At 34.9% G+C, this 23411-nt stretch overlaps 1 protein-coding gene across 14 annotated transcripts in view; it reads left to right on the top strand.

Annotated features, from left to right (window-relative positions):
* The window catches only part of IFT81 (intraflagellar transport 81), a 241975-nt gene extending 226490 nt beyond the window's left edge, over positions 1–15485 (top strand). For 13 of the 14 annotated variants that reach the window (XM_057747000.1, XM_057747011.1, XM_057747010.1 and 10 more), the window contains 5 exons: positions 3905–3991; positions 5001–5072; positions 5157–5242; positions 9060–9105; positions 14736–15485. In XM_057747000.1, the coding sequence (XP_057602983.1) occupies positions 3905–3991; positions 5001–5072; positions 5157–5242; positions 9060–9105; positions 14736–14918 (474 nt within the window). In that variant the 3' untranslated portion in view covers positions 14919–15485. The remainder of the gene's footprint in view (positions 1–3904; positions 3992–5000; positions 5073–5156; positions 5243–9059; positions 9106–14735) is intronic. The other variant, XM_057747005.1, reaches the window with a different exon arrangement.
* Positions 15486–23411: the final 7926 nt, after the last annotated feature.

The raw sequence follows: 23411 nt of genomic DNA, 5'->3' as shown, positions 1-23411 counted from the left end.
CTATTAATTTAAGTGTGCCAGCTTTCTTATGATTAGTATTGCTTGGTATGTCTATTTATCTGTTTACTTTCAGCTTTCTCTGTCTTTATTTTTATCCTGTATAAGTCTCATAAATAGCATATAGTTGGATTTTGTGTGGATATACTTTCTTATATCCAGTTTGAGAATCTTTTTTTAAAAATTTTATTGGAGTATAGTTGCTTTACAATGTGAGAATCTTCTAATTGGTGAGTTTAGTCCCATTTACATTTACTCGTTACTGATACATTGGAATTTATTTCTATTTTGTATATCCTATTTACTGTGCATTTTCTGTTTCTTTTCCTCTTTCTACCCTCCATTGCACCAGTCCTATTTTCTTCATCTTCTTTTTTCCCTTTGTTTCCTTTTCTATCTTCTTCTACTCTGATATTGTTTACTCTTAAGTTTTTAATATATTTTTCCTGCCTAAAGTTAATCAGCTGAACAATTTTTAATCTCCTGAACAATACAAGGATCTCAGAATAATTTAACACCCTTTCCTGCCTTACACATGTGTTGTTATCCTCTGGTATTTTATTTCTGTTTTATTTCTTCGTCTCTAAAAGTGGTTGTCATGGTGGTCATTACTGTTATAATTACTACTTCATACAGTCATTTCCTGTTTAGATTTACGCACATATTTAGCACTTCTCACCATTGCTTCGTGTACTTTATTCTTTACTTCTGGATTCAGTTTCCTTCTTCCTGAAATGAAATTTTCTTGTTTTGTTTTCTTTTAGTAGTTCTCTCAGTAAAAAATCATTGCCAAAAGTAAACTATCTTTGTTTTTCTTCTTAAGTAGTGACTTGGTCAGAAAAAAATTATTTGTGTTGTTGTGTTGTGTTGAAGGATCTGATATCGGTTTCTCATTTCTTTTGAGGTAATGTCTTCCTTACAATTGGTTTTAATTTTTGTTGTTATATTCACTAGTTTGTTTTATTATTTAGATTCCACAGATAAGTAATTTCATACAGTATTTGTCTTTCTCTTTCCAACTTATTTCACTAAGCATAATACCCTCCAAGTTTATCCATGTTGTTGTAAGTGGCAAAATTTCATTCTTTTTAATGGCTAAGTAGTATCACATTGTGTGTGTGTGTGTGTGTGTGACACATCACATCTTTTTCCATTCATCTCTTGAAGGGCACTTAGGTTGCATCTGTATCTTGGCTATTGTAAATAATGCTGCTGTGAACATTGGGGTGCATATATCTTTTCAAATTCATGTTTTTGTTTTCTTTGAATATATACTCAGAAGTGGAATTGCTGGATCATATGGTAGTTCTATTTTTAGTTTTTTGAAGAACCTCCATACTGTTTTCCACAGTGGCTGCACCAATTCATATTCTCACCAAAAGTGTACAAGGGTTCCCTTTTCTCCACATCCTCACCAATATTTGTTATTTGTGGTCTTTTTTGATGGTAGCCATTCTGACAGGTGTGAGATGGTATCTCATTGTGGTTTTGATTTGTATTTCTCTGATGATTAACGATACTGAGCATCTTTTCATGTGCCTGTTGGCCATCTATATGTCTTCTTTGGAAAAATGTCTTTCCAGGTCTTCTGCCAATTTTTCAACTGGGGTTTTTTTGTTTGTTTGTTTTTTGGGGGAATTTTTGATGTTGAATTGTATGAGTTTTTTATATATTTTGAATATTAACCCCTTATCGGTCATATCATTTGTAAATATTTTCTCCCATTCAGTAGATTATCTTTTGTTTTGTTGATGGTTTCCTTTGCTGTGCAAAGGCTTTTAAGTTTAATTAAGTCCCATTTGTTTATTTTTGCTTTTGTTTCCTTTGTTTTAGGAGACAGATCCAAAAACTACTGATATGATTTATGTCAAAGAGTGTTCTGCCTATGTTTTCTTCTGGGAATTTTATGGTTTCTTACATTTAGGTCTTTAATCCATCTTGAGTTTATTTTTGTACATGGTGTGAGAAAATGTTCTAATTTCATTCTTTTACATGTATTCAATAGTGATCCAGTTTTCCCAGTACTACTTATTGAAGAGACTGTCTTTTCTCAATTGTGTATTCTTGCCTCCTTTGTCATAGATTAATTGACTGCAAGTGTGTGGGTTTATTTCTGGGCTCTCTATTCTGCTCCATTGATCTGTGTGTCTGTTTTTGTTGCCAGTATACTGTTTTGATTACTGTAGCTTTGTAGTATAGTATGCAGTCAGGGAGTGTGATACCTCCAGCTCTATTCTACTTTCTGAAGATTGTTTTGGCTATTCAGGGCCTTTTGTGCTTCCATACAAGTTTTAAAATTATTTGTTCTAGTTCTGTGAAAAGTACCATTGGTATTTTGATAGGGATTGCCTTGAATCTGTAAATGGTTTTAATATTTTTATCTTTGTCTTTGATGTTGTCCAGTTTCACTGCCATGATCTACATATAGATTTAATTTTATTTGCTCTATTGGAATCTGTGCTTTTTGTCTCCCATTAATTCTGGAAAAATTCTACATAATATCTTCAAATATTTTCTCCCCTGGTCTTTCTCGTCTGTTCTTCGGTAACTCTTGTTAGATATATGTTAGATGTATTTATTCTGTTCCCTGTTGTTTAACCTCATTTTCATATTTTCGTCTCTTTTTCTCTCTCTGTGATGAATTTTGGATAATTTCTTCAGCTCCGTTTTCTAGTTCATTCTTTTATCTCCTGAGCTAATCTTATGTTTATGTCACCATTTATGTTAGCTCTCCTGTTCCCGAGGAAACTGTGCTGTATGAAACCAAGGTCATTCCCAGGGTGGCCTGAATCAGTCCAGGCCTGGTGTTAACCCTTTATTCACAGATTTCCCCATCTTTTGCCTTGCCTGGACATTATAATCATTCTGTTCTCAAGATTGACTCCCAACTCCCTCACCAAGGATAGCCACAGGCTGTCATCCTTTGTTTCTAGTCCTGGTAATTCCTTTTACTTCCTCAAGAGTTCAATTAGTTCTGGATCTGAAAGGATAGTTGCCCTACCTCATCAAGCATTTGTTGATACTTTTAGCATTTCTAGGTTTTGGTAGCAGAAAATTTTCAGATTATCTGTTTCAAAATATTATATTGGAAGAAAGTGAGAAACTACTTAAACAGCCTGAATTCAAATTCTAACACCTCTTTCCAGCCATACAGTCTTTTGCAAGACACTAGTTTTCCCTGAACCTTCTCCAAGCATGATGTGGGGCTATTAATACCTGCCTCAACGGGTTGTTGTGAAATTTAGTTATTGTCAAAGGTAAGGCTCAAACACCCTTAACGTGGTTTACAAAGTTCTGATCAGGCCTCCGCTGAAGTCTTCAACCTCTTCTCACACTTCGCAGACATGCTCCAGTATAATAAACTGCTTATCTGTCCTAAATTGTCCTTCTTCTCTGTAGCTTCCAAGATGTTATACATCGTGTTCCTTTTTTTCTGGACATTCTCCTCCTCTTGTCCCTTCTAACTATCCTTATTTATCCTTCATACCTCAGCTTAAATACCAATTTCTCTGGGAAGTTGTCCCCACTGATCCCCAAGCCTGTGTTAGGTCCAGTGAGAGTCCCATGTGCTCCTGTAACACCTTGCATTTGTCCATCATAGCACTCAGCCTGTTTACTTGTCTGAGCATTACTTGAGGGGAAGGATTTTTGGCTGTTTTGTTCACTGCTGTATCCCCAGCTTCTAACAGAGAGCCTGGCACACAGCTCAATACATGGCAGCTATTGTTTTTATCAACACTTTCATCTGTCATAATTCTCATATGTCTTATTGTTGTATAAATAATTCGTAAGTACATCAAGAAGTTCAGAGTTAAGTTACAAGACTGACAAGGGCATGTATTGTTTCAGAGCCACATTTTAGGCCTTTGTTTTTTACTTATTCAATCAGTTACCCTTTTCATACTAGGAATTAACCCAGGAGTGTGATGAAAAGAAATCCCAGTATGATAGCTGTGCAGCAGGCCTTGAAAGTAATCGGTCCAAGTTAGAACAGGTAAGAAGACAGTTTTTATTTTAACAACTTAGCAGAAACTGTCTGTGTGTGCACATTTTCACTACACCAGAGTCAAAAGATTCCCATATCTTTACCCTCATCCCCTGAGTCTGTCTCCTAAGCTGCAGAGATTTTTATTTCTTCAACCTTGATGTGTACACACTACATTCTCCATCTGCACCCCTACTGCCAGGGTCCAAGCCCCATCATGTCTTTCCTAGACTTCCTCTGTGACCTACTCTCCCCTTCCACACTTGCCTTCCTAAGGTTTATTCTCCATAGAGCAGCCAAAGAAACCTATACAACACTTAGGCCACTCTCCATCAGCTTCCTGTTGCACTTAAAATCTAACTTCAAAACTATGGTCTACAAGGCCCTACCTGCTTCATGAACTTCATATCCACTTGCTGTACTCCTCCCCCACAGAGCCCCAGCCACACTGGCCACCTTCTTGTACTTCAAACAGGCCAAGCTTTTTTTCCCCTCGGGGGTTTTGCATGTATTCTTCTCTCTTTGGGATACTTTACTGCCAACTCTTTGCCTTGATCTCTCCTTTTCACCTTTTAGGTCTCAGCCTAAAATGTCATCTCTTCCTAGAGGTCTTCTCTGATCACCCATCTAACATTGCCCACTCAGTCACCCTATCACATTCTACTGTGGAATTTTCTTCATAACACTTATCCCATCTGAAACTACTTCATTACATATTTCCTTGTGTGTGTCTGTTTCCTCTACTTGAATGAGATCAGGGACCTGACTTGTTCACTCCTGTCCCCAGCATCCTAGCACAGAGCTGGGCAGTAGGTACTTAATAAATAACTGAACTTATAGGCTGTAAAGTGATATGAGTGGTCCCCAGAAAAGAGTGCAGCCTAGTCTATTATAATAAAGTTTCAGTTGCAGGAGAGGAAATACTCTGATGGTATTTCTTTTATTGTGCATTTAGTTATCCTTTCTGTATCTGATTATTCTTTCAATAATGTTGTCCATTTAAAATTATATATTTTAGGAAGTCAGAGGACTTCGTGAAGAATGTCTTCAAGAAGAAAGCAGTTACCATTATATAAATTGCATGATTAAGGTAAGACAAAGAAAGTAGATCAGAAACTTTTCTGAGATTTTTCTGTATCAAGGACTTAACCTAAAACTTAATCTTTCCACTTAGAATCTAGAAGTACAACTTCATCGTGCTACTGATGAAATGAAGGCATATGTCTCTTCTGATCAACAAGAAAAAAGAAAGGCAATTAGGCAAGTAATTTTGTTGTTTTTATATTGAGTTACTTAATGTTTTCATCTGTAGACATTTCATAAACAAGATAGAATTATATTAAGTCAGAGTACTTAAATAAGCAAATAGTAAGATATTATTTAGGATTAAATCTTGTTAAACATCTGGATAGTCCAGTCCTGCTGACTAAGTAAGAATGCATATAATTTTTCTTGCTTGCTTGCTTACTTTTTTATTGTGGCAAAAGATATATAACATAAAATTTGACATTTTAACCTTTTTTTTTTAACAATCACCACCACTACTATGATTTTTTTGGCAGGGGGGCTGCGTTGGATCTTCATTTCTGGGTCTCTAGTTGCAGCAAGTGGGGGCTACTGTTTGTTGTGGTGCACAGACTTCTCATTGCGGTGGCTTGCTGCAGAGCACAGGCTCTAGACGATTGGGCTTCAGTAGTTGCAGCACGAGGGCTCAGTAGTTGTGCTGCATGGGCTTAGTAGCTCTGAGGCATGTTGGATCTTCCTGGTCCAGGGATCAAACCCAGGTCTCCTGCATTGGCAGGCAGATTCTCAATCACTGTGCCACCAGGGAAGTCCCCATTTTAACCATTTTTATATTTATTTATTTATTTATTTGGTTGTGTGGGGTCTTAGTTGTGGCACATCTGCTCCTTAGTTGCAGCCGGAGGGCTCCTTAGTTGTGGCATGAGAACTCTTAGTTGCGGCATGTATGTGGGATCTAGTTCCCTGACCAGGGATCAAACCCAGGCCCCCTGCATTGGAAACTCGGAGCCTTAACCACTGTGCCACCATGGAAGTCCCAGCCATTTTAACCATTTTTAAGTGTATAAATTCAGTTGCATTGATAACATTCAAAATATTATGTAACCATAACCACTATATATTACCAAAACTTTTTCATCACCTGAAACAGAAACTCTTATAACCATTAAGCAATTAATCCTCATTACCCCCTCCTCAGGAATATGTATAATTTCATAGTTGCTTTTTTATAAGCACTAAGGTTGGTCTATTTTTAAAGTCGCACATAGCCTGCTCTTTGTGCCAATGACTAGGGACTACATTTCAGCTAGAAACTGTGTTTGCAGTGTCAACCTAAGACAAAGAAGGGTGTGTAAATACTACTAGTCCTTATATGGTGATTTTTTTCTTTTTATAATCCTAGCTTGAAGCATACTATAATAAATCAAATGCTTTCTTAAAAAAATACGTTTATAGTTAAATTGCTAGCTTTGATAAAATGCAGTAATGAATAAGATAAGCTTTCTTTGCTTCTTATCATATTTCAAATATTTTGCTTTTACCATTCAGTAAGAGCACAAATGAAGTGCAGAATTCACATTTATTCTAGATTGCAGCTGAGATTTTTAGTGGCATATACGTTAATATTACAAAAAGGAATCTAAGAAATAGAATGTTTTACGAAGTCTAAATTTTTTATATATTGCAGGCCAGACCAAAAATATCCTATAAGTAGGATATTATTTTTTAATACTCTAACATATTAGACATACTGAATGTACTTATTCAAATTCTTTCATTGAATGTAAACATTGCTCATTAAGTCTATATAGTCAATGCTCATATTTCACGAATGTGAGAAGTTAATTTTGTTCTTGAAAAATAAACATTTAGAAATTGTTTCTTTTCTTCCAAAGTTATCAATATAAATAATAAAGAAGGAAATGTAGCTCCTGAACTATTGGTTTTCTTATCAGTTTTCCAGCTAGATAATAATCATTTTAAAAATCATTGTAAACCTTTACCATTCCCTATGTTTCCAATAGAAAAATACTGCACCCTGACTAGAGTACTACATGATAAAAATTTTATGAATAAAATGGAATTAATTATACTCTAAACTCACTGATACATGTTTAAAATATTATTACTATTGTGAACACAATATTTTTAATGTTATGTCATTTTCTACTTTTATGGTACTTCCTGGTAAGGCCAAAGGTCTAAGAAATTAGCTTCGTTCTGAAAGATCATCTGCAAAGTTTAATTCTATTTAAAGAGATGGAAAAAAAAAAAAGAGGCAGCATATTATATATCAAAGTACTAGAGAGAGACTCATAAAATTTTATTTCTTACCTGATTTTTCTAGTTCCTAGTTTTGGGACCTTGGACAAATCACTTCCTCATCTATAAAATAAGGAGAATAATATATACCACAGAGACTGAAGTTAGATATAATGTATGCAGCAGTATTTTGGAAACGATATAGTTTGGTTTCCTAGAGAGCAAGGACCCTGTCCTGTTTTCTTCTTGAAACCCCAGGGCATGCTTGGTACATAACAGGTGCTCTGTCATTATTTCTTGAGTAAATTAAAATTACATATTAGTGTTATGGGGAAAGAGCATGTGCCTGTCGATTTCTTCATAAAATATAAATGGAAATTCTAAAACAATTTGGACATTCCTCAGGCCTAAGGTATATTCTTGAGCAATATATCATTTATATCCTCCTAACTGTTTTTCATTGGAGACTAGAAAGGCAAACAATTTTGACTTAGTGTCTCATAAATTTTAAGGGCAAAATGAAGGTTAATCAAGATTTTGTCTGTCCCCTTCCACTCTTATTCCTATGCACAAATTCTACCTTCACTTCAGCTCTGTAAGAACTTCAGGTACTTTTTATTGCCATTCTCTCTGTTCTAATCACGTTTATCTTCCTTTTTACATAAATGCAAATCTTTTTTCACTTAAGCTGCTAGAGTTTGTCTTTGTGGTTTATGATTTCTTAGATTCTCAATTTTGTGTTGTTTAATTTCTTCTTAAGTACTACTGTTTGGCTTTATACAGAAATATAGTCTTTTTCCATACAAATTTGAGGTCTAAAGTGTCTCTTAACTTCTTGTCATTGGTTTCTTTGTCCTCATCCTTCAATCTTTGTCCTTAGCACTTTAAATCTCAGTTTTTGCCTTATGAAGTATTAAAATATAATTATACTTTTGTTTAAAAATACAATATGATGTTATTTTTACATTAAAATTTGTAATTTTTTTTAGCTTACAAAAGAATACAAAAACAAAAAGTAACCTTTATCAAGGATAGCACACAAAAATTTAATGTTGTCCACATTGCCATACCTCATAAATGTCTACTGTTAATATTTTGGTGTATATTATCGCATATTCTTTTCCCATGCATTTGCTAATATGCCTGTATATGTATGTATATACATAAATAAAATTAAATGACATATACAATTTTTTATTAATAGTTTATCTAGAATTCTTTCTACTTTAGTATTTATGGATCTACCTCATTCTTTTTTTACAACTCTGTATTATTCCTTTGAATGAATGTACCATAATTTATTTAAACATTTAGTTGGTTGCAGATTTTCACTACTATAAGCAATGGTGAAGTAAATAGTCTTTGCTTTTATCTTTGTTAAGTTATGAGAGTTTTTCTGTAGGATGACTTCCTAGAAGTTGGATTGCAGGGTTAGATGCTATGTAATGTTTTTTATAAATGTGTATCCTTTCTCTCATCTGCAAACCTCTTCCAAAAAAAAAAGTGTAATTTAAGCAAATTGCTTGCCATTGTTTTAAGTGTTGATTAACTGGAAATAGTACTTAATTTCTTACGTGATATTTTGCTTTGTTTTTTTTCCTTATTTTACTGTTTATTCGATGAACTTACTAAAGTTGGAAAAGGGAGTGTTTGATAATGGATTTCATTCTGACTCTAGTACTCTAAACTATATTGTCTAATATATTTAGATAGATACATTAATTTATAATTTAGTTGTATGATCAAATCAATTGAAGTAAATGTAAACTAACTCATTATGTTAACTCCCTAGGGAACAGTATACCAAAAATATTGCTGAACAGGAAAATCTTGGAAAGGTAAGAATGTATTTTTTTTAATGTGTCTAATTCAGGCTTTTAGTACATGGTTATGCCATTGTCATTTTTTTAAGGTTATAGGGGAAATTGGAACTTTCTTACTCACTTTCAAAGATGAAGACTCTTCGTTAGGAATTTAGTTTTTTTTAATTAATTAATTTATTTATTGGTTGTATTTGGTCTTTGTTGCTGCACACGGGCTTTCTCTAGTTGCTGAGAGTGGGGGCTACTCTTCATTGTGGTGTGCAGGCTTCTCATTGCAGTGGCTTCTCTTGTTGTGGAGCACAGGCTCTAGGCACTTGGGCTTCAGTAGTTGTGGCACACAGGCTCAATAGTTGTGGCACACGGGCTTAGTTGCTCCGTGGCATGTGGGATCTTCCCGGAGCAGGGCTTGCACCCGTGTCCCCTGCATTGGCAGGTGGATTCTTAACCACTGCACCACCTAGAAGGTCCCAGGAATTTAGTTTTATAAAAATGAAGGCACATGAATTTGGGGGGAGGAGGGGAAATCTAGTTTTAAATAACACAGTTCATGCATAACAAACAAAATGCCATGTATAATGAACTACAAATTTCAGATTATTCCCAGGTATCTGTTAATGAGAAAAGTATAAACTTAGGCATTTATTTTATTTAATAAACACAGAGCTCTTACTATGAGCCAGGGGCTAGTCCAAGTCCTTTACAAACATTGATTCAATTAATACAAATAATCAAAAAACTTTACTTAAAATGCTCACTCCCTACCTGCCAATCTTATATGAGGACTACTAAAAATAAGAGTATGATTGAGTCTTGTTTTGTCAGTTCTCTGGGCCACTCCTAGTAGAAGAGGTGGTAAGGGCCTTGACCATCAGGACTTAAATGACTGATTTTTCTAATTGATTCTCATCTTCAGTGATTTTAAGTCCATTTGCATAGTGAATGCTAACCATGCTTCACTATACACCATTTTATCTGTTTCTTACTTAGTTTCTTATTTTTCTAATAGAAGTGGCAAGTTTATAGCATCACAGGAATTGTTAGGTGCAGTTTTTCTTTTAAAATACTCATTATATATGGGTATCTAATTTCAGTGTTCAAATATTCTTGAGTCTGCGGCCTAGAAATGACTATATGTGTATGTATGTATATGTATATGTATATATAGAGAGAGGCTTGTCCATTCTGAAAGTACAAATGAGAAATATGGCTTTGTTTCCGTCTTAATGCATTTTACAGTTAGCTATTGTTCTGACTTAATACATTGGTGATGGTAAAATTATTCATTCTTACATTTTTTTCATTTGAGACATTATTAAAACATATTTACATATATCTGCTTTTACATAAAAGCTGAATTAGCTCCCATAAACCTGTAGGTAATATTCTAATGATGAACTTCAGAATAACAAATAGTGACTAACACAATATTGTAAAACAACTATACCCCAATTAGGAAGAAAAAAAAGAATAACAAATAGTGTAGAAAACAATGAAGTACTTGCTAAATAGACTTTTTAAAAGTCTTTTTGAAAAAAACTTTTAAAAGAACTAAAAAAATTAAAACTTTTATTATGGAAAATTTCAAGCCTAAATAAAAAATAAAGGAAATAATGTAAAGAACTCATGTAACCATGAGACTCAATTTCAATAATTAACTTTGTGACCAGTCTTGTTTTACCTCTAGTCCCACCCCCAAATTTGCCCATTTTTAGGCAAATCTCAGAGATTTTATTATTTTATATGATCATATTTCAGTATGTATCATAAAGATTCTTTTTTTAATGTAACCTCGATACTATTGCCATGCCAAAAATAATTTAACAATAATTGCATAATACCCAATACCCAGTCAGTGTTCAAACTTCACCAGCTGTTTCGTAATTTCTTAATGGTTTATTTGTTCAGATCAGGATCCTAATAAGAGTTCATACATTGCTATTAATTGATATATGTCTTAAGCCCCTTTTCTCTAGGTTACTAGTCCATCTTTTTTCTTTACAATTTATTTGCTGGAAGAAAAAAAAAACTGATCATTTGTCATTTTTCCAACATTCTGAGCTTTGTTGATGGCCTCCCTGTGGTGTTGGTTGGTTAGCATGTTCTTCTGTCCCCAGTATGTCCTGTGAATTGGCAGTTGTATCTAAAGGCTTGATTAAATGTGATTTGATGTTTGGGAAACTCTCTTTTTGTAGTATAGGCAACCAATGAAAATCACTTCCACAATCTGTTAATTCATTAGAGGTTGCAAAATGGTCATATTCTAATTATGTTGTTCCTTCTTCATTTATTGGCTGGAATAATTCTGTTAAGAGCAACTTCTTATCAACTCTTTAGTTACAAAGTACAGTTCATAAAGGAAACTAGAATAACTGCTTGATTTGTTTATTACTGGTTTTCAAAATGATGAGTTCATTTTTATCATCCTTTAAAAGTATAACTCCTAGGACTTCCTAGGTGGTGCAGTGGTAAAGAATCTGCCTGCCAATGCAGGGGACACAGGTTCGAGCCCCGCCCTGGGAAGATTCCACATGCCACAGAGCAAGTAAGCCCGTGTGCCACAACTATTGAGCCTATGCTCTAGAGCCCGTGAGCCACAACTACTGAGTCCATGTGCCGCAACTACTGAAGCCCACGCACCTAGGGCCCGTGCTCCACAACAAGAGAAGCCACTACAATGAGGAGCCTGCGCACCACAATGAGGAGTAGCCCCCGCTCGCAGCAACTAAAGCCCATGTGCAGCAACGAGGACCCAACGCAGCCAATAAATAAATAAAATTAATTAATTAATTTTAAAAAAAGATCTAACACAGCCAAGTAAATAAATAAATAAATAAAATTATATTGAAAAAGTGTATAACTCCTAGATTTAACATGTTTTATATGTTTCAGCCTTTTGCAATTATTATTCCTATCCATGCTCAAATTGCCCCATGTTTGGCCAGTGGAAGCCTCTTGAAGTCAGCTCCTAAATGCTTTTGAAACAGTCCTACTAGGCTTTGATGGCTTCATTATTTTCTGGAATGACAAAATGTTCCAGGTTCATTCGATCTATTTCCTGTCCCAAACCTGAAATCAGCCATATCTATGAAAAGTGTTCATCTGTTCTTTTTGCATGAATTGTGAATAAATGTCTATCATATTAATCTAAGTAAAAAGTGAAAAGAAACATTAAAGCTGATTCTTCCATTTCATCAGAGAAATTGTGAGTTCTATACACCTGTTCCCTTTACGGAATGACATGCCATACTCAAAAGGAAAAAATAAGTTTCATGTTCAAAAGTATGTATTTGAATCAAGTTGTACATTCATTTGTACAGTATTTTAACTAGAGATTTTAGGAGCTTTAGGATTTAGTATAATTGTCAATAGTTGACTTTCATCCAGATATTTCATAAGTTAAGAAATGTACTTTTTTCATATGAAAATATTCCTCTATTTCATTTGTTTTGAAAAGTATCTGGGATGGATGCTCTGTGTAGAGAAATATTTGTCAAACCTTGAATCTTTTCAAAGACCCAAACTTAATTGCTAAATGTGATTGAAGATTATTCTTTCCCCTTCCAGTGTAGTGTTTTATTACAGGATTTGGGGGGAAAGCAGTAGCAGCAGTCTGACATTAAGCATGTTTCAGCAAAATGAGCCATTGATGAGTTCATGCCCCAGTTGTCAGGCTGTATCATTTAAGAAACAAAGCTTCTTGATCCTCTCGCTCCTAGAGTAGATCTAAAGTTTCAAGGCAAACACAGAACATACCTAGGCCTTCAAACTGACAATAGTGTAAACCTTCCAAACCAGCAAAGACTGGACATCCATAGACCTCCTCAAGTCAACTGAGTTTCTGAAATTAGACCAAGCTATAGTGCTACAATTAACCGAATCATATACTAGAATTTGCCTTACCAAGTGCTATGGAATATTGTACTGAAAGTTGTAACTTTCCTCCTCCTATACCACCTCCTCCTTTTAAGAACAATGAAATCTGTGACAGGTATTTTTTGTGCATTGCAACTATCCACGAAATAAATCTGTAGTAAGTGATAGTAACATTAAAAATAAATTATATACTAAAGTCAGTTGTATTCATAAAGTTAAAAGTTTCAAACACACATGGTTATGAAGCAATTTAAATTTAATATTTCTGATACAGACAGTGCCCACATCCTGTGTTTGTTTCTTTAAATAAGTTTTATAGGTGGTTAGGAGTTTTGACAAGGAAATTATTCCAATAATATAAGAAAAGTTACAGTTAAGTAGTATCTTAATCTTAAAATCACGCTCAATACTCTTAAAACTCTTGATCTGACTTACTACTTTTATTTTGGTTTATAAGGATAAAAATGTTTGTTGTAAGATACTTTATTTGTAACGTAGACTTAGATAGATGTATTTGCATGCCAAGCAGTGTGTCAAAAATTTGCTGGTCTTATTTAAATTATATTTTCTTAATTGTGTTTTCTTTCCTGTTGCTATCTGCTGTTAATTTTGTTGTCATTAGCCATGGGGGGGGAAGGGCAGTCTTTAGTAAGCATTTTGAATCTGGCCTCAGTTTAGTTTAACCTTTTGGTTAAAGGCTAAACTAACCTTAAAGGCTAAACGACCAGCCTTCTCACTCGTATCTTTAGATCAACTGTTAGATCAACTGTGTGTACTAAAAGAGCAAAAGATGGGATGTTCCTGTGTAATCTGTTTCTGTGTCTTTGCTTGTTTTCCTGCTCTTCTTGGTGATTTCTCACACTCTGTGTCAGTGTAGGTATTTCTTTCACACTGTGTTTCCTTATGTGTGTACTATCATGTCTGTTTTTCTCCTTTCCTTCTTTCTTTTCTTTCCTCTCATTGTCTCTGACTTTGTGCCTCCCTTTCTTTGTCACTCTCCCTCAATTTGCCATAATACAGAACCAAAGTATAGTTTTGCAATTTATTGAAAAAATTTTCTTATTCCTGTTTATAATTTTGGAGTCAGTAAGTAGAACAATTTGGCAGGTGGAACTATATAGGCTATTAGTAACAAAAACAATTCTGGTAAGGATTTGCGCCTTTTTAGAATGTCATTAGACCCTCTCCCTGAGGAATATTTGTGTACAAGTTGATTTCTTTGGGTATAGAGCATACCCTTAGAGCATACTGATTTAAGAAAGAAAACAATATTTAATAATAATAACATATATAACATAAGATAGTTTATAATTATTTCCATATCAATTGTCATGTGGAAAAAATAATCTTATAAAGCAGATACTTTTATAATTACCCCTATTATTAGCCTTAATTGACAGTTGAGAAAATTGCAGTCCAGAGAAATTGTCTTTCTTACAGCTAGTGGCAAAGCCAGAGTTGGAACTCAAGTCTTCTGTCTTCCAAAATCTGCATTTTTTTATACACCATGATACTGCTCCACTTTCCCAATTCCTTTTATTTTTCCCCCTTCCTTTCTTGTATATTTTTTGTTCTTTTTAACCTCAGGTTGCCCTAGGTCTATCATAAATTTAAGTAACTTTTATCATCTTAGTTTTCATATATCATAGGAGAACCTGGTTTAGCTATTATTCATCAGATGTACAAAGCATACCATATTCTTCTGATGAGGGCAATAGAAGTAAATCTCTATATGAGATTTAATTGTTCTTGATTTTTTTTTTTTATGATAGAAACTCCGGGAAAAACAAAAAGCTGTACGAGAAAGTCATGGTCCAAATATGAAACAAGCGAAAATGTGGCGTGATTTTGAACAATTGATGGAATGTAAGAAACAGTGCTTTCTGAAACAACAAAGCCAAACTTCCATTGGTCAGGTAATTCAGGAGGGAGGAGAGGACCGGCTGATACTCTGAGTTCCTGTGTCATTGTTTGGGGTTTTAGTTGATACTGCTAGGTATAAGCATAATCCCATGGTTTATTTCTTTTCTTGAAAGTGATTTGTATAACATTTTGCTTTCAGATTAGCCATTCCATATTAAGTTTTCTTGGAAGATAATGTTAAGGTAGATTTAGGTTTTAAAAGATTTTTTGTATGAAAAAGAGGCTTTTATTATTTTGCTTAGTTTAGACATCAGTGGTGTCTTCTGAGTTTTATGAGACAGGAGACTGAGTTTACTATCCGTAAATGTAAACATATGTCCATTAAGAAACATGTAGGTTTTTTTTAAGGTAATAACCCAGTGGCTTAATGTTTTTCTTAATCTTTTTTTAACTTTAGAGGAATCTTTTAGGAACTAATATCTCTTGTTTTGAAGAAACATTTATCTGAAGTTCAGCAATTCCTACAGTTTCACTTCACTTTCTTTTTCTTCTGTAAAATTCAAGAAAATTTAATATTTTGAATAACATCTTTGTTCTATTTGTATTGTTTAAAGGCAAATAAAACTTGGTGCATATATCATGGCTATTTATTTAAAGTTTATATAGTGTAAAATTTTATTCTTTTTAAAGTAAGTATTCATATTATAGTAAATGTGTTAGATTTAAGGATTAGTACTTATTTTCATCAAAATTCTAATATAGTATTTAGGTTTCAGGGAACTGTTATTTTAAATATAAGAAATTGTTGAAGTGCCTCCAGTCTCTGCTTCATCTGAACAAGGTATTTGAAGATTTCTTTGATTTTTCCTTAAAGAAAGATACTAAATTCATATGCCACCCTTTACTTCATTTCAGTTTCAATATACTTTGCAAAATGTCTTTCTTTTAGATTTGAAAACTCAAAGTTCAAATTGTTAGCATGTCCATCTTGGGTTCTTTCTTTTTAGCTATCCTGGAGAAAACAGAACAAAAACATTTTAATGAAGAAAGTTGTTTCTACTCTGTGCAGAATATACAAGCTTGATTAATGGCTTTGGGTGTCTCTGTTCCCAAATGTGTTCTCTTCTTGATTCTTGTTAGAAAGCAACTTTCATGGTAATCAGAGAATCTTATTAGCATGGAAATTATTTGTAAATCAAGGAGCTATTGCTGGAAGAGATGGGATCCATCAGAGTATGGTAGAACTTACCAAGAAAGTATAGCAAGAAACTTATTTTAACATATTTTAAGAAAAAAAGAAGCATTTCAGTGTTATTAAGTTTGAATCTGGTTGAATCTGGTCCTCAGCTTACTTTAGCTACTTATTTGGGCAAATATTAGCTACCAGCATTCTCATTTGTGCCCTTAGATCAACTATTAGATCAATCATGTACTGAAAGAGGAAGGGCTGTATTCAGTGTGTGGAAACAAACCCTTATTAATTCAATAATCAGTTTTTGAACTTTGAAGTAAATGTATTTGTTCACTTTTGGCTACTGCCTTGTTATTTTAAAGCAAGTAGTAAGTGATGTTCCTTTAACCAGAGCATGAATTCCTTTGCAAATATTTGAAAAAGACTAGATGCCCTTCCTGGAAACTCATGTTATTCCCCAAAGGAATGTCAATTTATAAGATTATTAAGCCTAGTGATTAGCTTTTTCAGCCTTCAGCTATCTTTGGTACTCTTCTGTTAATTTTTAAAATTGTTAGCGACAGATACTCCAAGGAATGCTTATAATTCTGATTTGATTATTGCTTGCCTTCTCTATTCCACACAGAAAGAGTATGTGGATTAAACACTAAGGCAGCTCCAAAATTACTTTATTAACTGAAGCTGAACATCATTATTACTTCAAGAAAAGCAAATTGAAAAAAAAAAAAGCCCTAAAAATACAAAGTTATTTATAGTTTTTATGTAACATTGGACATTTAGTAATGCAGCTTAATGGGTTTTATACAGTGACTTTCTACTCATTTTATGATTTGATTGGAACATTAAAAAGCTTTGACTAATAACTCTGACAGTTTTTGACAGCTGGCACTTACAGGAGAAGAGCTTATTACATTTTTCCTTCAGGATTGATACTCTAGCTGGCTAATTGATGAAAGTACTTAATCGTTTTGGAAAATAATCTGTCTTCCACATGATGGCCCAAATAAAGGAAAAACATGCAGCCTGTGAAATCTGCTTCTGCGTTAATAGATTTTTCTCCTCCTAGGACCCAGTATTGCCAACTGTTGCATGGGACTGACTATTTAAACTGTAAATTTCAAAAGGCCACTGTTTATCTTGTTTCCTATATTAGTAAAGGAAATAATCCAACTTTAAAGGTTGTCCTTTAAGAAGACTCTTATAATAGAATAATGTCTTTGTTATAAATCTATTAATAACTGAATCTAAGATCATGTATTTTCCAGGTCCAGAAAGTATAGCAGAATTGTCCTAGAACATTGTTCAAAGACATATGGAAATTAAACCAGATCTCAGGAAACTGTGGAACATTTGACTTTTTTTAGATTAATATTTTCTGTCATTTTGCTTTAATGCAGCAGACAGCAGTAATAAGAGAAGCCATTTCATTAAACTATCAAATAATTAGTTTATATAACATATATAACTTTCTTGGAAAATTTTAAGCTCTGTGAATTTTCCAAGTGTGTTTTCTTAAGTTTTTAGGCTAACATGATACAAAGCACATTTTGGTAATTTGAGTAAAGTAGGAGACTGAACATGTTGCTCAAACTAAAAATATATAAATTTACAGAATTCTTCTGAATTAAATTTGAAAATATGCACAAATGGGTAACTTGCCAAAGCTGCCTTTACAAAGGCAGAAGTCAAATTTGTCTTGAAAAATGAGTTCGTATGGAGATGTGTGTCTTATAGAAACCTCCTTGTCTTACACAGGCATTCACCCAACATTAGTGACTAATGAATGTGAATCAAAGACTTGTTTCTGCAAAAGGTTCTAGGCGCTTACATCATTTCCCTTGCTTGGCACAAAGGAGTGTTTAGCCCTAGGGAGTGGGTAAGTTAGCACCCTGATGATTAACTTTCATTAAACTTGGTTATATCAATAACTTCTCCATTGTTGTAGTAAAGGGGAGATCTAGATTATTTATACAATGAATCCTTCTTTTTTAAACAATCCATGGCAGCCAGGAGGGAAATAACTTTGCACTTTTATATATAATCGTTTCCCTACTCAGGAGAAGCTTCTGGTCTGAGCTCCTCCTCCCTTTCCTTTTAATGAGAGCAGTTTAATTAGAGCTATTTGCTGTGTGGCAGCCAGGCATGAGGTGCACGTTTTGTCTGGGGAGGATAGAGAGGGATCATTTAAAGTTATGTGTATACTTTCGATCTTTGACCCTTCTGTCTTAAGACAATCTTAAAAAGAGAATATTATCTGTAACTGTCATTTAGTCTCATCCCATCCTAGCAAAAGAAATCAAAAACTAAAACACAGAATCCAAACAAGTATTTTTCTTAAAGACTTGGACAAGCATGCTTTCTGCTCCCATGCTCCCTCTTTTGGCAGACTGTAAGTACTTTCTCAGCAAACACTGATAATTTCACAATTTCCTTTCTAGAATTGCTGAGAGACTTGAGTCACCAAACTTGGTTTACCGCTATGGAAATTCACTATTCGGAACACAGAAGGAAATTAAAGATTTCTGCTTTTCAGTGAAAGTATTTGTTTCCGCCTCAGTTCAGAGCATTAATGGCAGGTTCCTGGCAAGACCGCTGCTTAACACTGCATGTGAGAACCTGGTAAACAGGCATAGAATTTTGGAGCTTGAAAGGAACCTCAGCATGATTCATTTGGTCATTTATTAGACTGGGACTTTTGAGGGATCTCTTTCAGCCTCTCTACAGTGCAGAAATCAGGATGGTATCCCTTGTAGCAAATTGCTTTCCAGCCTCAGTAGAGTAACCGCAATGCAGCTCACTCCTCACGAGGGAGCCTGTTCCATTGTTAAAGAGCACATCTGATTGGTTTATTGGTTCTAGAAGCAAAGCAGACTTAAAGAGGAAGGGAAATTTTTTTCAACAGCAGTTAGGCAAAGCAAGATTGAACAAATTTTATTCCCTATAATCTGAAGCTCAATAATCATTAATAATCATAACCGTGATGAGAAGAAGGAGGAGGATACTAGCAGCTCCCCATTATTAAGCGCTTAGTATGTACCAGACACTGTCCTAAGTGCTCTGTGTGTATGAACCAATGTAACTCTCAAAATAACCCTATGATATACTATTATTCTCATTTTATAGACGACAAAACTGAGGCACAGAAAGGCTTTCACAGTATTACACAGCTAATAACTGTGGCAGAGCCAGCGTCCAAGGCCTGTGCTTTTAACTACTGTGCTGTCCTGCAGTGTGACCCATGAACATACTGACCGTATATATCCATGAAGGTTCATGTCCGTTTATGAACTACAACATGTGTGAAATTATTTTTATTGCTTCTTATAATGCTTTTTTTTAGTTGTTTCTTTTTTTAATGGTTTATTTATGTATTTATTGTTGGTTGCATTGGGTCTTTGTTGCTGCACGCGGGCTTTCTCTAGTTGCAGCAAGTGAGCACTACTCTTCCCTGCAGTACGAGGGCTTCTTCTCGTTGCAGTGGCTTCTCTTGTTGCAGAGCACGGGCTCTAGGCTCTCGGGCTTCAGTAGTTGTGGCACATGGGTTCCGTAGTTGTAGCTTGAAGGCTCTAGAGCACAGGCTCAGTAGTTGTGGCACACAGGCTTAATCACTCTGCAGCATGTGGGATCTTACCAGACCAGGGCTCGAACTGTGTCCCCTGCATTGGCAAGCCTATTCTTAACCACTGTGCCACCAAGAAAGTCCCTATAATGTGTTTTTTTTTTTAAATCTATTGCTTACTGTACCTGAAGAATAAACTTTACTACTTTACTAAGTGATTAAAAATAAACTCTACCCACCTGATGAGAGAATTATAGTAAAAATGATTGTCAAATAAATGCATAAAAGAAGCAAGTAATAGTTTTAGATGCAGAGTAAACAGAAGCTTTATCAGTTATAATTTAAAACTTTCTCTCTGAAAGTCTTAAAATCATATGTCTCGGGCTTCCTAGGTGGCACAGTGGTTAAGAATCTGCCTGCCAATGCAGGGGACAAGGGTTCAATCCCTGCTGCAGGAAGATCCCACATGCCGTGGAGCAACTAAGCCCTAAGCCCGTGCGCCACAACTATTGAGCCCTTGTGCTGCAACTACTGAAGCCCACGCGCCTAGAGCCCATGCTCCGCAACAAGAGAAGCCACGGCAATGAGGAGCCTGCACACCACAATGAAGAGTAACCCCCACTCACCGCAACTAAAGAAAGCCTGTGCACAGCAAAAAAAAAAAAAGAGAGACCCAACACAGCCAATAAAAATAAATAAATAAATAAAATAAGTGAAAAAAAAAATCATGTCTCCTGTTACTAGACATTTAGATTGATTCCAGTTTATTACTTTATGAACAATGCTGCAGTGAAACTTAGAAATACAATAAAATATTAAGCAAAACCACAAAATTTATTTAATTTGGTCAAATCCAGAATCCATTGAATAGTTTTACGGACATGTCTTGCCTTCATCTGTGAAAATGCCAAGGCTAAACCAAAGAAATCAGCAAGATATTACTTGCTTAATTGGAGAATGAAATTGAGAGTTCATTCATTTACTTATTTGCAAATATTTATTGAGTATCTTCTGTGTGCATGACACTGGGCTAAGTGCTAAAATAGAAAATGAACATGACCTGGTTTTTGCTCTCAAAGAGGTCACAGTCTAAAAGACTCTAATATTAAGCAGCAAAAATAAAAGTTTTTTTTTTATGTATAAAACAGGGAGCTCAGAGGAAGAAGAGACAATTAATTCTAACATGGGCGTTGAGGAAAGATTAATGGAAGAGGTGGAACTTGAGCTAGATTTGTAAGAATGAGTTAAGATTTTGATAGGTATAAGAAAAGTGGAAGACATAAAGTGGACGACATGGCATATTCAGGAAATAACATGTCTAGAATGGCTCAGTAAGTTAGCCAGTTGCATGGGCCAGGGTAAGGAGTTCCTGTTATATGCTAAACTCTTGTGCTCTGTAATTTGATGTGCTGGGCACTCAGCTAGACTCTATGAAAAGGTACAATAAAAGTATAAGACGTGGCCACTGTCATTAATAGGACTAACAATACATTAAACAACAGCAAATATATTGAATCCTAATAACCAAGTGCTAATTTTTGTGTGCTATTGAAATTCAATCAAAACGGAGATCTAGGGAAGACTGAAAGGTCAAAGGGGAGTCCAGGAGGCGTCATCAAAAAGGGAGGCAGGATCTGGACCTGGAAAGATGAATAAAGTTTGGATAGGAGCTAGCAATCGAAGCAGTTTACAGCGCAGGGTATCCAGCAGGCAAACAGATATACCCCGATATTGGATATTTCAGAAATCAGAGAAGTTCTCATTAGAAAAATCAGAACTCAGACTTCCTTACACAGACTTTAGGGTTTAGGGTCTCTAAAATTTCAATTTAGCTTTTTGGAATGGGATCAAGAGTTAATAGTCCTATGAGAATTCAAAGGGGAAAAAACCAAACCAAACCAAACCAAACCAAAACACTGTGGACTGGAGCAGTCTGGGCAGGCTAGAGAAGGAAATGGTACAAGTTAAAACTGCTCTGGAAGCATGGGTAGAATTTGGCTTAGGGAGGGAACAAGAGCTCCATGGGGACGAGGAAGCCCAAGAAAGGAATGCCCTGAGGTACAAGCCAGTCAGGGCTGGAGAGAGTTAAGAGATTTAAAGCTGGAAAAGGAATTGGAAAGCAAATTGATGAAGGTTTTGAGTTGGTGCAGTTGTTGGAGTTGTTCTTAATAACCCTGCTTTCTTTTGGACCCTGGATGAAGTGAAAGATTTGCTGCATTGTAGAAAATCACAAATTATCATCTCCACGAGAGACTGCTATCATTGACTAAGTTTGATTTGTTTCTTATGACAAAGGAGAGCAGTATAGGCAACATTTTATTCTTTGATTCAGTTTACAACTTTTTATCATCTCGTCTATACAATCACTTTTTTGTTTCATGTCACATTTTCAGATACATGGAAAAGATTTGCTAATTCAAGGGATTTTAGGTGAAAACCAGAATATTTTTAAGGTATATTTTTGTTGGGAGACATTTTTATAGGTTTATATGATTTGCTATGTATCCAAAAATGTGAGAAAATAATTCAGAGCTGGTGTTTAACAGCGCTTGATTTCTTTTTCTTAGGAGTAGGAAAAAGAACTTTTTTATGTTGTAATAATTGCCAAGTTGCCAAGGAGAGCCTCAGCCCTTGAAGAGACGAGACCCACTTGCTAGTGACTTGGCAGTGTCAAACAAATGTTCAACTTTTATTCTGACACTTCTTGAAGAATTTGATTGAAACTATATATGTCCAGATAACACTCAGCAAAGTGCCCTTCTTGCATTTGTTTCAAGATATATTTGGAAACAAGAGAGATGACCTTGGACTCAGCTGCTTTTCCAATTTAGGACTTCTCTCTGGGTCTACTGGATAATAATCCCCAACATTGAAAATTCAACGAATGGAAAAACATTTTAGTTACTATATGCCATAAGTCCTATGATAGAGGATTTTTCCCCCAGCAATATGTTCTGCCTCTAAAAGAATGATATATTTAGACCACAAGCTCTATATTAGCTTTCTAACCATCTACTTCAAAATACATTTAGGAACACATTTGCTTTTCATCAGAGTGCCTTTTTATAATCTAAATTGAGCTGTCCTTGCTTTTTAAAATATTATAGCATCTAAGAAATAAAAAATAACAGGGAGTTAACCCTTCGCCTTTGCTTTTTGGCATTTAAAAAATTGTTCTGAAGCCAGGGTTCATTATAGCTTGATGTAAGATCTAAAAGAAGACTTTGGAGGCTCTGACATCCCCGTCTAAGGTTATTGCCACCTGTCCAGATGACAATAGAAGTCCTGCTAGTCTAACCTCAAGCCTGAAAGCCAAGGTTAGCTTCCAAATGTATCTACATTTAGCCCATGGAGATGGATAGTTTTAACTGTCATTAAAGCGATATTCTTTCGGTTACCATTTTGCATATTTTGGAGGTTTAAGCAGTTCCATTTTTAATTTGTTGTCACAGTCACAGGATAAGACTTAGGTAACCTTTCTGATAAAGCAATTTTACTTTTAAACAAATAAATAACTACAAGTTATAGTCTGATCATTGTGCTACATGCCATATTACCAGAAATAGTTTTCTATTTTCATATGGTTTCCTAAGATGTTATAGTCAATCAGAGCATTTATAGAGACGATTATGTTGTTAGCAACAGTCTCCAGCATGTGCAATTCATTAATTCCCAATAAAATGTTGTCACACACGTGCACATACTTACATGCACATGTAAAAATAGGAAAACATACCATGTTATAATACTTCAAAGGATAGCTTGTTCTGAAGGATTCCTTGTTGCTTGATTTTGAATCAAATGTTATGTCAGCTGTTAGCCACAAGGTGAGTG

The sequence above is a fragment of the Hippopotamus amphibius genome, chromosome 8, assembly GCF_030028045.1.
Source record: "Hippopotamus amphibius kiboko isolate mHipAmp2 chromosome 8, mHipAmp2.hap2, whole genome shotgun sequence".
NCBI lineage: Eukaryota > Metazoa > Chordata > Mammalia > Artiodactyla > Hippopotamidae > Hippopotamus > Hippopotamus amphibius.
The sequence above is the reverse complement of the archived record's forward strand: the minus strand, read 5'-3'. Positions and strand labels throughout refer to the sequence as shown.